The sequence below is a fragment of the Rhineura floridana genome, chromosome 6, assembly GCF_030035675.1.
Source record: "Rhineura floridana isolate rRhiFlo1 chromosome 6, rRhiFlo1.hap2, whole genome shotgun sequence".
Classification (NCBI taxonomy): Eukaryota; Metazoa; Chordata; class Lepidosauria; order Squamata; family Rhineuridae; genus Rhineura; species Rhineura floridana.
In genome coordinates, this window is record NC_084485.1 from 151,279,271 (window position 1) to 151,294,126 (window position 14,856).

Consider the following 14,856-nt stretch of genomic DNA (forward strand, 5'->3'; position numbering starts at 1 on the left):
TATATAAGTAATGTGGGTGGTGTACTTGGCATGTTAGGTCATGTGCAGGCTGCCTCATGTACCAAGTGATTTGTGTGAAGGAACAGCACTAGCAGTTTTTCAACACATCACTTGACAAGGAGAACTTAACATGCAGTTCTTCACGATGCTGTTGTGTTTCAGGCAGCCACATATAACACCTCAGTTCACGTGGGAATAGGTTAAGAGCCTTGTAAGTCTGGAAGTCTGCCTGCATTTATTCCTTGATTCTCAAGGGCATACATTTGTTTACTGTATGCAGTTTAGAAATTCTCAAGTTAAGTTCTTTGTCACAGCTGTATTTTAATTCTGCGAGCCAGCAAGCTTCTAACCGCAGATCAGCTCATAGGATCATAGAATAGCAGTCCAACCCCCTGCTCAATGTAGGAGGTTAAAGCATATGCCACAGGTGGCTGTCCAGCTGCCTCTTGAAGGCTTCTACAGTTGAAGAGCCCACCACCTCCCTAGGTAATTGGTTACATTGTACCGCTCTAGCAGTTAGTGATGTCCAGTCGAAATCTGGCTTCCTGCAACTTGAGCCCATTATTCCGGGTCCTGCACTGTAGGACAACCGAGAAGAGATCCCAGCCCTCCTCTGTGTGACAACCTTTCCTGTACTTGAAGAGTGCTATCATATCTCCCCATAGTCTTCTCTTCTCAAGGCTAAACACTCCCAGTTCTTTCTGGTCCCTTTTCAGTTGTTGCTCTTTGGGTCTTCCAAGTTCCTGAAGTTCCGGACTGAGAAGGCAAGCAGTGATAAGGCCAGTAGCAATTGTGGGGGGTGGAGAGAGACTGACCACTCAAACACACTCCAGACCCCTTCCCTGAATTTTCGGTTTTGAGTTTTTGAAAAAAGTTTCTCTGCTCTTCTCTTAATGTAGATCAGTGGTTCCCAAACTTTTTTTCTCACAGACCACTTGAAAATTGCTGACCACTTAATCATTTTTCTGCCAGTTGTAGCAACTGTCATGTGCTGGGCTAGATGCTGTATGATGTTTCATTGTATTTTTATTGCTCTTTTATTTTCTATAATGTATTTTATAGTCTTATAATTTGCATTCCATAGAATTCCCATTGTAACACAATAAAATACAGTATACAAAACAAGACAATAAAAATAGAATGAAACATCAGTGTGAATATTTAATGTGGACTTGTTGTGGACCACAGTGTGGGAACCCCTGATGTAAGTATAAGGAAAATGCGTAGGCAGTAGCCTCCTGATTTCCTCAGTTGGTCGCAAACCTGCTCCAAAGTTCTAGCCAATGAGTACAAATGCTTTTTAAATCATAATTTTGTTAAATTATCATTCAATCCTGTGTGTGAATGAAGGAGCAGGACAAGAGCAAGCACCTGAGCTACATAAAAACATCAAGAAGTCTCTTTGGTTTTACAATAACGAGGTTAATGTTGTCAGGTGCATTTGTGGACTCTGCGCCACGAAAACCTGATGCCACTATAAAATAGTTTAAAGGGTCATAAGAGTCTTTTTGTAGTATTAATTAACAGTGTGTCCAGGTGGACTTACAGGGAAGCCATGATTTGGTTAAACTTTGGGGTGGGAAGTACAGGGGTAGGCTCTCCCTCCATTCCCCACACCCCAATTCAAGCACTATGTTGAAGTCTTTGCTGCAACAGACTAACATGGCTAGAACATGAGGCACATAAGGAAGAACTCTTCCAAAACCTCTGTTCACTTCCTAGGGGTGTGGAGGGGTGTGGGGAGAGAAGCTCTCTGTAGAAAGGGTACAAAGATCTTTGCCAATGTCGTGGCTTGTGTTGAAATTAGCAGCTGGCATGCAGAAGTGGTAGGGAGGATATGTGGGGTGAGGTGAGAAGCTCTTCATAGCCAGAGCGATTCTGTCCTCAGCTGCCTGTTCTTGCCGTGCTTGAAAGTGCTGGTTCTGCTGGCTGACTTCTTTTATTCCTTGTGTGTCACGTGCCTGCCTTAATAGCTCTCCACATTTACTTCTAATACTCAGATTGTTGATGTCAGTGATGTGTTCAGGAATGTGGAAGCTGAAATTTTGCAGAAATCTCTCTGTGAGCCCCGGGGCACAGTCAGAGCCATTTGCATTCCAAAGGGAGCGGTGAGTGATATTGGCCTGTTTTTCATATGTTGCCATTTATAATGTTGTTCTTTATGTATCAGCCCTACAAAAGTGTTCTTGTCTGTTTTACCTGTATAGAGATTGGTACTAGTACAAGCAAAGACCAAATGAAAGGTGAAGAGTACCCAAACACTTAAAAAACAACCATGAGGGGAGATACATTTTTAAATAAAGATAAAATAATATTGTGATACCATCTCATAAATTGGTTTATGGCATGCTTTCTAAACAATGGCTTTGCCAGAAATAGGAAGGTTTGTGTATCTGTTTATAGAGGTACCTTGCGCTGCAGGAATTCTGCTGGATAAAGCATGTGTTTGGAGATGGGGATTCATTCAGAAAGATTTTTTTTAATGCACCAAATATCATGTTTTCTGAATGTTTTTGTAAATTGTAGAAGACAGACAGATTTTCTAAGAGCCACTTTGGAAGAGGCAAAGGAGACCTAAAACAGCTTCCTTTTCTTGCTGGCCTCTTTTCCGCAGCCCCTGCAGGTTCCTTCCACACCACCTTCCTTCCTGGAAGGCTTCCTGGAGAAGTACCTGCCATGAACTCCTCGCCCTTGATGATGTGGGAGTCCTTCCTACAATTAGTGGCTACTGGCTGCAGAAAGATTCTCCGCTTATCCTCACAGACACTTCTCTTATTTCTTCCTTCCTGAATGAGCCTGTGGCTCCTGAGCACCTGGATTTTTGCACCTCACAAACTTTTCTCTACGATCATAAGGATTACAAAAATTTACTTATGGAAAAGGGGATTAGGGGATTATCATAGATTTATCTGACCTTTTCTCCAAGGAGCCCAGAATACATGGGAGGTATTCAATGCTAGTCCTACTCAGAGTAGACCCATTGAAGTTAATGGACATGATTAAGGTTCATTAATTTCAGTGGGCGTATTCTGAGTAGGGCTTACATAACATGGGAATGTATTCAGCTAAAGTATTTATACCCCATATACTAATGGAAGTTCTCAAGGTGTCTTACAGTGTATTTTTTAAGTATATCTGCACTACAATCTAAAAACTACATATGGGGTTATGCTTACAACAGACCTAAAAAGTAGACTAATCTGAGATATAGTGATTGACGCAGGACCATCCAATGAGCTTCTTGGCTGAATTCAGGTCTCAGTAGTCCAAGCCCTACACTAGGGGTGGGAACCTGTGGTCCTCCAGATGTTGTTGGACTCCAGCTCCCATCAGCTTCACCCTATATGGGCAGCAGTCAGGGTTGATGAGATCTAAAATCCAACAATATCTCCATTCCTGCACTGCAGTGTCTACTGTGCCACATTGATTCTCGCAATTATTTTCAGTAGAGGAACATGTTGGATATGCAGGAGCAAGCAGCCATCCACTTGTGAGGGGACAATTTTCTCATCTGGTGCTTGATTCCTTAGTGTAACACTTGTAAGTAGTAGGCTCAAACCCAGCATAATTCTTGTGACAATGGAGAAACACTCTCATCAGTTTCAAGCTGCAGGAGATCAGGGCAAATCAAAGGGCTTTCAAGTGGTTCCCTTTTTTATCTCATGTTGATGGTGAGAGAGGCAATTTATTAAACCTGATCAAATTTAATACAGTTTTTGCATGATAGTGGCTGTACTTTTGTTGTACCTAAGACTGACAGGAAACAGTTTTATTATGATCATTACAAGTTTACTTTCCTTGGGTTTTGTTGTTGCTGTGGTGGGGTTTGTGTGTGTGTTTTGCTACCCTGCTTTGTATTCTATATTTTGTTATTGTAAGCTAATTAATTCCTTATTGCTGTTCTTTGTTTTGCTGTACTGTAATGTAAGGAGTTGGAAAATATAATGTAAAACATGTTTAAATATGGAGCATTAAACCCACACGGACAAGGATAGTAATAGTATCGGTTGAGGTATAATGGACTTAACTGGACTATCTGTTCTTCTCTGTTGCTATCTTTTCTCTAGGAGCATCTTCAGAATAAAGATTTGGAGTCATTAAATGAATTGGCAAAATCCCAGTTTAACCAGGTAGGGCACAGAGACTTCCAACCCAGGAGCACATTACATCAGGAATTTCTTTCAATGAGGCTGGGACAGGAGGAAATTCTGGTGAATTGATTGTACATCAGGTCATATTAGTTGGAAAAGAGAAGATGGAGAGCTTATGTAAAACATAGGCTTTTCATTAAGTGAGAACAAGATCAAAATAAACACTGAAGGCAGGTCTATCAACAGCTATTAGCCCTAATAGTAAAATCGGTCAAATTCAGTGCCTTTGAGTACTGGAGGCTGGGAATGAGAAACATGAAATAGCCATCACCATCAGACTCTGCAAGCGGATTTCCAGAAGTATCTGGTTGGCGGTGGCTGGAAATAAAATGCTGGACTAGGTAGATTTCAATCTGATCCAGCTAAGCAGTTGTTAGTCTTTCTAGTCTTTACACTAAGTTAGTTTACAATGTCATGAGAATAAAAATCTTCGAGCTTTATTAAAGCACCAACCACAGGGCAAGAATGAGCACCTGGGGCGCATAAGGGGAGAACTCTTCTAAAGCCTGTATGGCTGTTCACATCGTTGAGTGGGGAATTCAGGATTACTGAGCTACTTTCCTGTGTTTGGGTGCATGCAAAATAATGCAGATGAAGTTTATTGGGTGGAACTTTGGGTTTGAGGCTATGCTCGGGAGCCAGATTGAGCCATGCCTACCTCTTCTATACCATCGCTGCTGTTTTGAGGACATATTGAAGTGTTTGAGAACTACTTATCACCTGTTATCCCATCCTTCCATTTGCCTTAATTCTCCGCATTTCTCATGCTCAGATTGTTTATTTCAGTGACATGTTCAGGTGGTTGGCTCTTTTGCAGAAATCCCTCAATGAGTTGACAGTTATAAAATCTGCTTTTTTGGTAAAGAAACTTTTTTCAGTTGTGTTCCTTGCTAGGTAATGTCTGTGGCTAACAGTTGCCATACTTTGGAGGTCAAAGCTGGCACAGCTTTGGCTTCCTTGTATCTGTGTCCTTTTCAGGAAGCTTCTGAGATTTCCCTCTGCCCTTCTCTCCTGAACAGGGGATATTGCATTTGATTTTGAAGCCTGGTGGCAGCATGAAGTCCCAGCTTGGTAAGTTCCTGAATGAGGAGCAAAAACTGGAGCTTATCAGAGCAGTTCAGGCCAATTTGGATGATGTGGTGTTGCTGGCAGCTGGAGAGCATGAGAAAGTGGTAAGAAGAATATTGTACCTAGTCTTTTTTTCTTCTTTCTTTTTTGTATGAGTAGTTACCCCAGAGTTCTCTGCTCAACCAGATGACTCGGGTCAGGTCAGCAAAAGATTTGGTACATCTCCTTGGATTGTTTAAATAGCAACTGAAGGCTGTTTTGTTCTGATGTAGCTATGGCATGACTAGTTTTCCTCAGGTGGTCCGACATCACATGGGATATAGCGCCATCTAGCATCCGAAGGCAAGAACAGATCGAAGTCAAGACCTGGGGCATCGAGCCCCTCCCACTCCAGTTCATTCTTGCCTTCGTTCGAAGTGTTTGGATCTACTTCTATAGTGTTAGCTAGGTTTGGTGATTGAGTGTGTGAGACTGTGGTCTTTCCCTCTGTTCCCTTCCCTCCTTCACCCCTTTTGTACTCCTGGGACGTTTGTTGGGTGGACTTTTTGTTTTCCCCACATTTTGTTCCTTTGTTGGGGGCTCCGGCAGCTGCCGTTCCTTCCTTAGGCTCCAGCCTCTTGTGAGAGGAGCCTTAGTTGAGAGCCGCAGCTGTGGCTCTCTCCCTTCATCCTCTGTTAACGCCAATTTACGGTGGTGGCTGGTTTTGGCTGCAGTGGAAGGCTGCAGTCTCCTTTTTGCAACCAGTGGTTGGAGCTCGCCCCTGCGGCTCCCTTAGCTAATTTTTACTGCCAGCTTTGATTGCCCGTACAGGCGTCACTGCCTCACAGGGAGCCTGCAGCTGCAGCTTCCCTCCAGCTTCTTGCTAGCTACTTAGCCAACGTCAGCAGCACTTTAATTTGTAGGAGCTCACCCTTGCTCCTCCTCCCCCATTGCCTGGCACCTATCGCGGCCGTTACAGGCCTTTTGGAGTGCGCAGAACCCTCTGCCTGTCCGCCATTGCAGTTACTGTGGCCGTTGCTTAAAAGCGCATTATTGTTTATACGCTGCGCTTGGAGCTCGCCCTTGCTCCTCCACCCCTAACTGTTTGCCAGACTCCTACCATGGCCGTTACAGGCCTTCTGGAGCACCAGGGACCCTTGCCTGCCCGCCATTGTTCCTTCTTCCCGGCCGACATTTTGAATGAGTTTCCCACCCTTTTCACGGGCGCCATTTTGTTCTGTCCTTTTTTCCCGCCCTTTCTGTTCTGATTTACTTGACTGTGCAGTTATTTAGCCAGGCAGGGCTTAATTCTACAACAGTTCCTCTACACTCTGCAATTGGGACCTATCTGAGCAGCAGCTGCATATTGGAACTGTACGCCACACCGCACCCACCACCTCTGTGCGTGTGTTGGTGATATATATATATATACTGTGTGTTGGTGAAAGTCCCTTTGGTGAAAGTCCCTTGCCACACAGCACCCCCCACCTCTGTGCGTGTGTTGGTATTAATATATATATATATATATATTCACTAATAGGCAAAAACCCTTGCGGTTTAAGAATGTACCTATAGCCCACAGATATTTCTACCAAACTTTAAAAAGCAGGGAAATTGGGCAGCTATAGTGAATGCACCAGGGGAGCAGGAGACCTGACCTCCTCTCTGAGATATTGTACTGCCCTACAAAGTTGTCAAAATGCAAACACAATTTGGGTTGGTCTTTCACAGTCCAATCCACTTGCTGTGTAGCTTGGAAGAATTTGGTAACATGTGCCTCTGAGCATATGGTGAGTGAATACAAGCATACTTGTGTGAAATCACATCTGAACAGACAAGGGGGAACTCCAATTCCAATGGGCCGAAATACATCTACTTTCACGGAGAGCAGAACACCTCAGTGGTGTTTTAAACGTTGCGGCCGACTGGCTCAGCAGACAACAAGTGATCCCGGGAGAATGGAAGCTACACCCCATGGTGTTCAGCCTTCTCCAACGACGGTTCGGCATCCTCTTGGTGGATCTGTTTGCCTCCAGTCACAATTACCAGCTACCTCGCCACTTCTCCAGGTATCTGGACAACAACGCGGAATCAGTGGCCAGCAGGCCTCCTATACGCCTTTCCCCCGATACTGCTATTGGGCAGGACCCTCAGGAAGCTGCGACGAGAAAGGGCCCGTCTGGTCCTGATAGCACCGTACTGGCCTTGTCGGCCGTGGTTCTCCGATCTGCTCTCCCTTTCAGTGACAGAGTCTTGGAGATTGCCACTCAGACCAGATCTCCTCTCTCAGGGCCCGATTTGGCATCCTGATCCCGAATGGCTCAATCTGACAGCGTGGCATTTGAACGGGGACATTTGATTCATTCCGGACTGTCTCAGGAAGTTGTGGACACAATTCTCGCGTCTCGAAAGCAGTCGACCTCTCGTGTCTACCAGAGCACCTGGTCTGCTTTCTCTAGTTGGTGTGACTCTCAAAACGTTCTACCATCTCAGGCCAATGTTCAACATCTACTGCAGTTTTTACATAGAGACCTGAAGATGGGACTGAAACCTAACACCTTACGTCACCACACCGCCAACATATCATCTATTCTCTCTGTCACATCTCCTACTGTTCCTATGGGTTCACACCCACTTGTCAAACGTTTTTTGAAGGGGGCCGTCCTAGTGTCGCCAGCAGTTTGTCATCGCTTTCCTTCATGGGGTTTATCGAAGGTCCTGCAAGCCCTGCAGCGGCCTCCTTTTGAGCCCCTTTGATCTGTGCCATTACATCTTTTGGCATTCAAAGTCCTGTTCCTCGTGGCGATCACCTCGGCGAGAAGAATCTCAGTTGGGGGCACTGTCCTCGGACTGCCATCTCTGTATTTTCCATAAGGACTCAGTGGTACTACGTCTAGATCCTTCCTTCCGTCCCAAGGTCATTTCAGTGTTCCACTGTAATCAGGACATTGTTTTGCCTTCATTCTGTCCGGACCCTGTTCATCCGCTCGAGAAGGCCTGCCACTCGCTAGATGTCCGGAGGGCCCTCAAGACCTACCTGTCTCGCACCCAGGACATACGGTCAACAGATTCCCTATTTGTATCCTTTTACCCACGTACTCTGGGGAAAAAGGTGTCCAGCTCGACGTTATCTTGTTGGTTGCGTGCCTGTATTGCATTGGCCTATGAGTCCCTTCAGCTGCCAGTGCCTCGTAACATAACAGCACATTCCACTAGGTCAGCGGCCACTACAGCTGACTTTGCAACCAATGCTCCTCTAGCAGAGATTTGCAGAGCGGCTGTATGGTCTACCCCTAATTCGTTCATAAGACATTATAAGATAGACTGTTACTCTTCTGCTGATGCCTCCTTCGGGAGGCGTGTGTTACAACAGGTTATTTCTGCTGAGTAGCCAGGAGGCGGTCCCTCCCTATTAGGGGCTGCTTTGGTACATCCCACGTGATGTCGGACCACCTGAGGAAAATGTACCATTGGTATCACCTGAAGGGTGATTTTCTCAGGTGGTCCGACATCACGGCCCTCCCTTTTTGGAGGATCTTGGGGTTTTTTGCTATCTTACTAATTATCACTCTTCAGAGTTATAATATTTAAACTTTTTTGCCAAGTCAAGACCAATTTGGACCTGTTTAATATGCTTGCGATTTTTGGGTTATGCTTTCGGACACTGTTTCCTTGCTGTTAGGCCCATTGGCCTTTTCTGTCTTTTCAGATATATATTACACTTCGGTCTCGTCACGAATAAACTGGAGTGGGAGGGGCTCGATGCCCCAGGTCTTGACTTCGATCCATTCTTGCCTTCGGACGCTAGATGGCGCTATATCTCACGTGATGTCGGACCACCTGAGAAAATCACCCTTCAGGTGATACCAATGGTACATTTCAGGTGTTTGATTCTCACCCTCCTTCTCCTGACTTTTTATAAATCTGTTCAATCTGCAGTTTTTCATTGGTATATTAAGATGTATTATTTAGAATTGTGTTAGCAACCTTGGAATGGAAAAGCAGGATATAACATTTTAAATCCTCCAGGCTGAATGTAGTCTATGTATGCTATGTGATGGCCACCAGATCCTTAACAAGCCCCATTTTGCAGAAGGTAAAAACAGGTTTACCAAGATGTTAATGAGCTGTGTTTAGCCTGATAGGTTGCAAGGTGTTCAGGCCTACCGTGTTGCAAAACCTGATAAAATTTGACTAATTCCACAAAATAATCTACAAGGTCAGAATGTTTCCTCTATCTGAATATATTACAAATTGAAAGGATGGCTGTAGAGTTGAGGCATTCCTTATAAAACAGGAATGATTTGACTTATCCCAATGAAATATAGTGTGGATTATCTTTTAAGTGAGGAGTACACACTATCTGAATTTCGGATAATTCAGATCCCAGATAGCTAGGTAGCAGCAGTTTAAAATTAAAGACAAAGTGTTTTCCACTGTTTTTGGTGAATGAGAGATTTAAACCCTGAAGCTGTAGATGGTTCCAAAAATTCAAGTGTGCTACTGAAATGTGCTTTTCATTTACTTTTTGAAAATTCATAATATACTTTTAATGTTTTCCTGTTCCAAAATGGATACATGAAGGCTTAGTTGTAAGCATGCACAATATGTGAGAATATTTACTGTTCACGTAGCATGGAAGTCAGTTGACTTCAATTCCCCTGCTGTTTCATACATGAACAAACTAGTAAGTACTTTAACCCGTCTCTTAAACTGATTTTTTTTTATCCTGAAGACCTGTACGTGAAGCACATATAATACAATTCACTAAATTATCTACCTGTATTGTTCACTAAATAAAATAAACCTTGGAATAGGATTTGTTTCCTCCTTTAGTTATAGTTTGTCACCCCATTCTTTTCAGTGCTCTACTTTGGGAAAGTTGCGCTTGGAGGTTGTTGATCTTCTGGAAGCTAGAGGCCTGCCCCTTCGCAACCCCTCTGCATTCCATTTTCTGTGGGTGGTGAATTTTCCACTTTTCCTCTGGAAGAAAGAAAACCCCAAGGCACTGGAATCAGCTCACCATCCCTTCACTGCCCCCCACCCCTCTGATGAGCCCCTCCTCTATACAGAGCCTGCAAAGGTGACTTTGTTCTTTTGCTTCATAGCAGCATATTTTGGGTATACAAAGCAGGGTTAGAAGAAGAAAGGCAAAGCAGCCCATGATGAGCTGTTCAACCTCTGTAGGTATGCATGTGTGTGCTGCTCTTGTGGAGGTTTGTCTGTTGGAGATGATACTCAGAAAACTTCAAAGAATTTTTATGGCAACTAGTTTTCAATAGCTAAGGTTAAGCCAGTGTTACATCCACTGTAGGTTCCATTCAGCCGAAGTTAAACACCTCTAAAACATTTTTTATTTTTTCCCACTTACTTGCCAGCGTTATCTTTCAAGAAAAGTGTGAGCTAGCGCATGTAAATCCACAACTTCCTGGATGCTTCAGCCTCCTACCACAAACAATTCCATCTTATCTGAATTGAGCTGCAGTTTATTCACCCTCACCTGATGTATTATTGACTCCATACAGGCACTGAGGAAACTCATGGTGATGTAAAAAACAGAGTTAATTATCATTGCATAGTGGTGACCTGTCATCCCAAATCTCCAGAAGACCTTTTCCAGCAGTTTCATGTAGATCTTACAAAACATGGGTCATAGACTCCTTTCTCTCCTTCATGCCTTGCTCCCAAGAAGCACATGAAAGCCTGCATTTTCCCTTCTTGGGCTTCCCTGCAGCTGTGGCGGCATGGGCTTGTTCCCTGAGCAGAATTTAACCTCCATGCATCAGCTGACAAGCAGGACTTAAATCCTTCTCCATTGGCTGCAGGATTCAGCCAATGTAGAATTGAACCCTGCTCTCCCTGATTGGCCTGGGGGGGGATGACAAAGAGGAGAAAACCTTTTTCCCCCTTCACTTCCCCCACTGCTGCTGCAGTTTCCAAACACCCATCAGCCAGCTTGTGTAAAGGATTTTGACAGGTGGGTGTGACAAAGCACTGGTCAGTCATGTGATGTCATAACACCATGTGATTTACATGTGGATGACCCCACCCACCTGCTAAATTTGGCCCACCCGATTTTTTTATATTTTAATTACCTGTGCTCTCAACCAGTGGCCCCCTAATTTTAGTAGAATTAAGGTATGTACTTGCTCTTCTTCCATTGTAGTTAACTGGATTTCAACTTTCACCTGATAGTGCTTTATATTTTTTAATCTGATTTTAATAGATGCTTGTTTTGGATACCCAATTTTCCCTGTCTGTTCTGTCTCTATTGATTTACAATGCTTAGCTTCCATACATTTCAATAAGACTGTCACAGGAGAGATTGCACCCCTTGTATCTGTGTGGGGGAAAAGGAGAGTTTAATAGTCACATTCTCTTTCTCTTCTCCCCAGGTCCGTGGTCAGCACTATGATCTGGTGCTAAATGGTAATGAGATTGGAGGTGGCTCAATTCGAATACATAATGCAAAGCTGCAACGTTTCATACTTGAGACAGTCCTGAAGGTAACAGCAGACATGATTTTGCACCTTATTAATTACAACACTTATATACTGCCCCCTTCCTATTTGGATTTCATGGTGTTGTTCAACCAAAATTTGTTATCATTAACCCAATAGTCAGCATTCTTAGTTATGGCACAAAATTGTTAGGCAACAGCCTACTTCATCAGATGAGGGAGAAATAAGGCTTTATTACAGCAAAGCAATGTCACAAGTAAATTCACACATAAACAAGGCCATGTTTTAAACTTCACTTAATGTGTTGGTCCATTCATGGATAACACTAGCATTCCAATTATTAATGGCCTGGGTGGGTGTGCCACTGGCATGCCTACATGTTTGAGAATTGCATTTAAACCTGACCAGCTGTACATGGAATACTTATATGGGTGAAGACTTCACCTGTGATCTGTAACCTTTATAAGGGTTTCAGCTACTTCATCATGATGAGTAGGGATTTGAAACCAGATTTACCAAGTCCAGCCCTTTATCTTCTAGGCCATTCTGGTTATTAAATGTCAGTTTCGTTGTAGGAGGATACCGAGATACTCTTTCACCTGCTTGAAGCTCTGGATAGTGGAGCACCCCCTCATGGAGGAATTGCATTAGGTCAGTGTGTCCTTTTACTTGAAATACAACTAACACTGATAAGCTTTTTCCTGTGTCTTTGCACAAATTTTACTTTTAGTACTATCTTCCACATACACACACCAACTTCCTTGATGCTGCGGGGACAAAACTGCAAAAATACAGCGTAGCAATTGGCAATCCCTGGGTGAAATCCATCTCTCCTTTTCTGTGTTGATGCCACCCGTCCCAGTTGCAATTCCAGAGAGAAAAGGGTGTGCGGATGAGCAGCATTTGTGGCAATCTGATTTAGCTACAGGCTATTTTAGAGCTGAGGGTATGGAGGCCTAACCCCCACCCTTGTCAAAGTGGCCATTTAGCAAATCTAGCCATAACATTTTAAGTGTAACAAAAAGGCCATCGAGTTCAGCCCCCTGGGCCTGCAAAGCAAGTCACTCTTGTAATTTAGTATAAAAATACCTTATGTGCAAGGCACTCTTAGACATAGACTATGTTCATGCTTGCAGCTTCTCAATTTGAAAGTCATCCAGTTTCAGACTAATTCACCCACAATTGGAAAGTGCACATTGGAAATACCAGTACCCAAACCAACTGCTCCAGATTGCTACAACCTGCAAAACTAGAAACAAATGAGCAAAAATTCCCAGAATTGTTTAATTCCCACCGCAAATACGGTGGCTGGTTTGGCCCCTAGTACAAGCAAGCCACTTTCTGTGCCTCTTGAAGGGAAGCATTGCCTGCTGGGAGCCTATAGCCAACAGTATCTCCAAAACAGAGGCAACCATCTTTGATGGCTAAAACCAAAGCCTCTAATGCAGGCTTGAACACAAGGTCTTCATATGTTCAACCAATCTTTTCTGGAGACCACTCTGTTCTTTGTCCCCAGTTCCTTGTCTCTGTGGCTAGAAGCAAAGCTCACAACACTTATGTTCCTAATCTCAGAGGCCATGCCTGCCAATAAAACCAAGCACAGCTACTACTACTCTAGCCAGTTTTATATGAACTGAGCATAGTCATTTGCACATCCAATGTATTTTAATAATGGTGCTCTGGAAAATTACTGTTTCCTGTAGCCTCACAGCCAAGCTGATATTTCCAACACCTCTTTAAGTTGGATGCTACCACTAATGTTTAGTGTCTCTTTCTTTTAGGGCTTGACAGACTGATCTGTCTCCTTGTTGGAGCTGAAAGCATTCGCGATGTCATTGCCTTCCCCAAATCCTTCAAGGGAAGAGACTTGATGAGCAATGCTCCAGATTACATTGCCCCAGGAGAGCTTGAGGTATACCATGTCCAAGTTGCATGGCCTGTGCCACAAGCCAACAGTAACTGATTACAACCAACTAATTTTGCTACAGACTACTATACTCCCTCCAGGAATCAAAAGCATGGGACATCTACTAGTCATCCTGTTGGATTTCTGTAACTGGCAGGAAAATGTTGGTGGGGAAACACTGATAGATTTCAAGGGCCTGTCCACACTGCTTGCCCCATCCCACCAAGAAATATTTCTTGCTTTGTGTTCCAAGCACCAGATGGAAATGTGATTGGGTATCCAGTATAATGAGATTTGAGACTTTACCTTGTCTGTATGTATGAAATGTCAAAAATTCCAGTGAATAGAAAAGATAGTAGCTTTAAGCCAGGGACTTGCAGAAACAGACAGATGGGGGGGGTCAGCTTCAGAAGAATTGGGGCCTGTAAATACAATTGTACAGACTACCATAATCCACCCTATAATACAGCATTATTCAAATCTTTTGGTAGCTGTACTGGATTATTGCAAGGCCATTTTGTAGTACTTTCATTAACCAATGTGAAAAATACCTGTTTGATGCAGAGAACCCAACAGTTTCTCTGGATCTCACGTTTTATTATCTTACTTATATTACAACTTTATTCCAAGGGACTCAAGGTGGTGTACATGGTTCTCCCCATTTTATCCTAACAACTCTGAGGTAGGTTTGGCTGTAAGGAGACTGGCCAAAGGTCATCCAGTAAGTTTCATGGCAGTCAGGATTTGAACGCTGCCCACAACCATCATAATTATGCAGGTTAGTATATCAACTGCTGTGCAGCAATTAAACAAAGCTCTGCCTTGCACATCACAATTTAAAAACATAAGCCAAAATAAAGTGAGTTAAGGAGGAAACTGCACAAGTGAAGAGCAATGGAAAGGAGGAAATGGAGTGAAATATATTAACATAAGACAGGTATGGGGAATATTTTTGGCTCCAGCCTGCAGGGCGGCTCACCCATAAATCACATCACATGACTGACATCCCACCCAACCTGCAAAAAATCTGTTCCACAGGATTCTCAAGCATGGGAAGCATAGCACAAGGTATCAGCTCAGGTTTGCAAGCCTCCCCCCACTTCTGTGAGGGGCAGCTTCAGACAGCAGCATTGGGATGGAACAGCTTCCCCCTCCTGCCGCCCCAGTTGCCCTGCTGGACCAGCAAAGCAACACTCAGGAGCCTACCTTAAGCTACTTTGAAGCCCTGCCAAATACCTGACTTCATGTTGGACATCAGGTGCAGTCTGGTGGGCCATGGTTGGCCCATGGT

General features: G+C 43.8%; 1 protein-coding gene across 1 annotated transcript in view; it reads left to right on the plus strand.

The window, feature by feature from the left end:
* DARS2 (aspartyl-tRNA synthetase 2, mitochondrial) overlaps positions 1 to 14,047 on the plus strand; it is a 33,925-nt gene extending 19,878 nt beyond the window's left edge. Inside the window, exons 11-17 of the mRNA XM_061634098.1 lie at positions 2,001 to 2,108; positions 4,068 to 4,130; positions 5,171 to 5,323; positions 10,063 to 10,281; positions 11,594 to 11,704; positions 12,235 to 12,310; positions 13,441 to 14,047. Of these exons, the coding sequence (XP_061490082.1) occupies positions 2,001 to 2,108; positions 4,068 to 4,130; positions 5,171 to 5,323; positions 10,063 to 10,281; positions 11,594 to 11,704; positions 12,235 to 12,310; positions 13,441 to 13,622 (912 nt within the window). The 3' untranslated portion in view covers positions 13,623 to 14,047. The remainder of the gene's footprint in view (positions 1 to 2,000; positions 2,109 to 4,067; positions 4,131 to 5,170; positions 5,324 to 10,062; positions 10,282 to 11,593; positions 11,705 to 12,234; positions 12,311 to 13,440) is intronic.
* Positions 14,048 to 14,856: the final 809 nt, after the last annotated feature.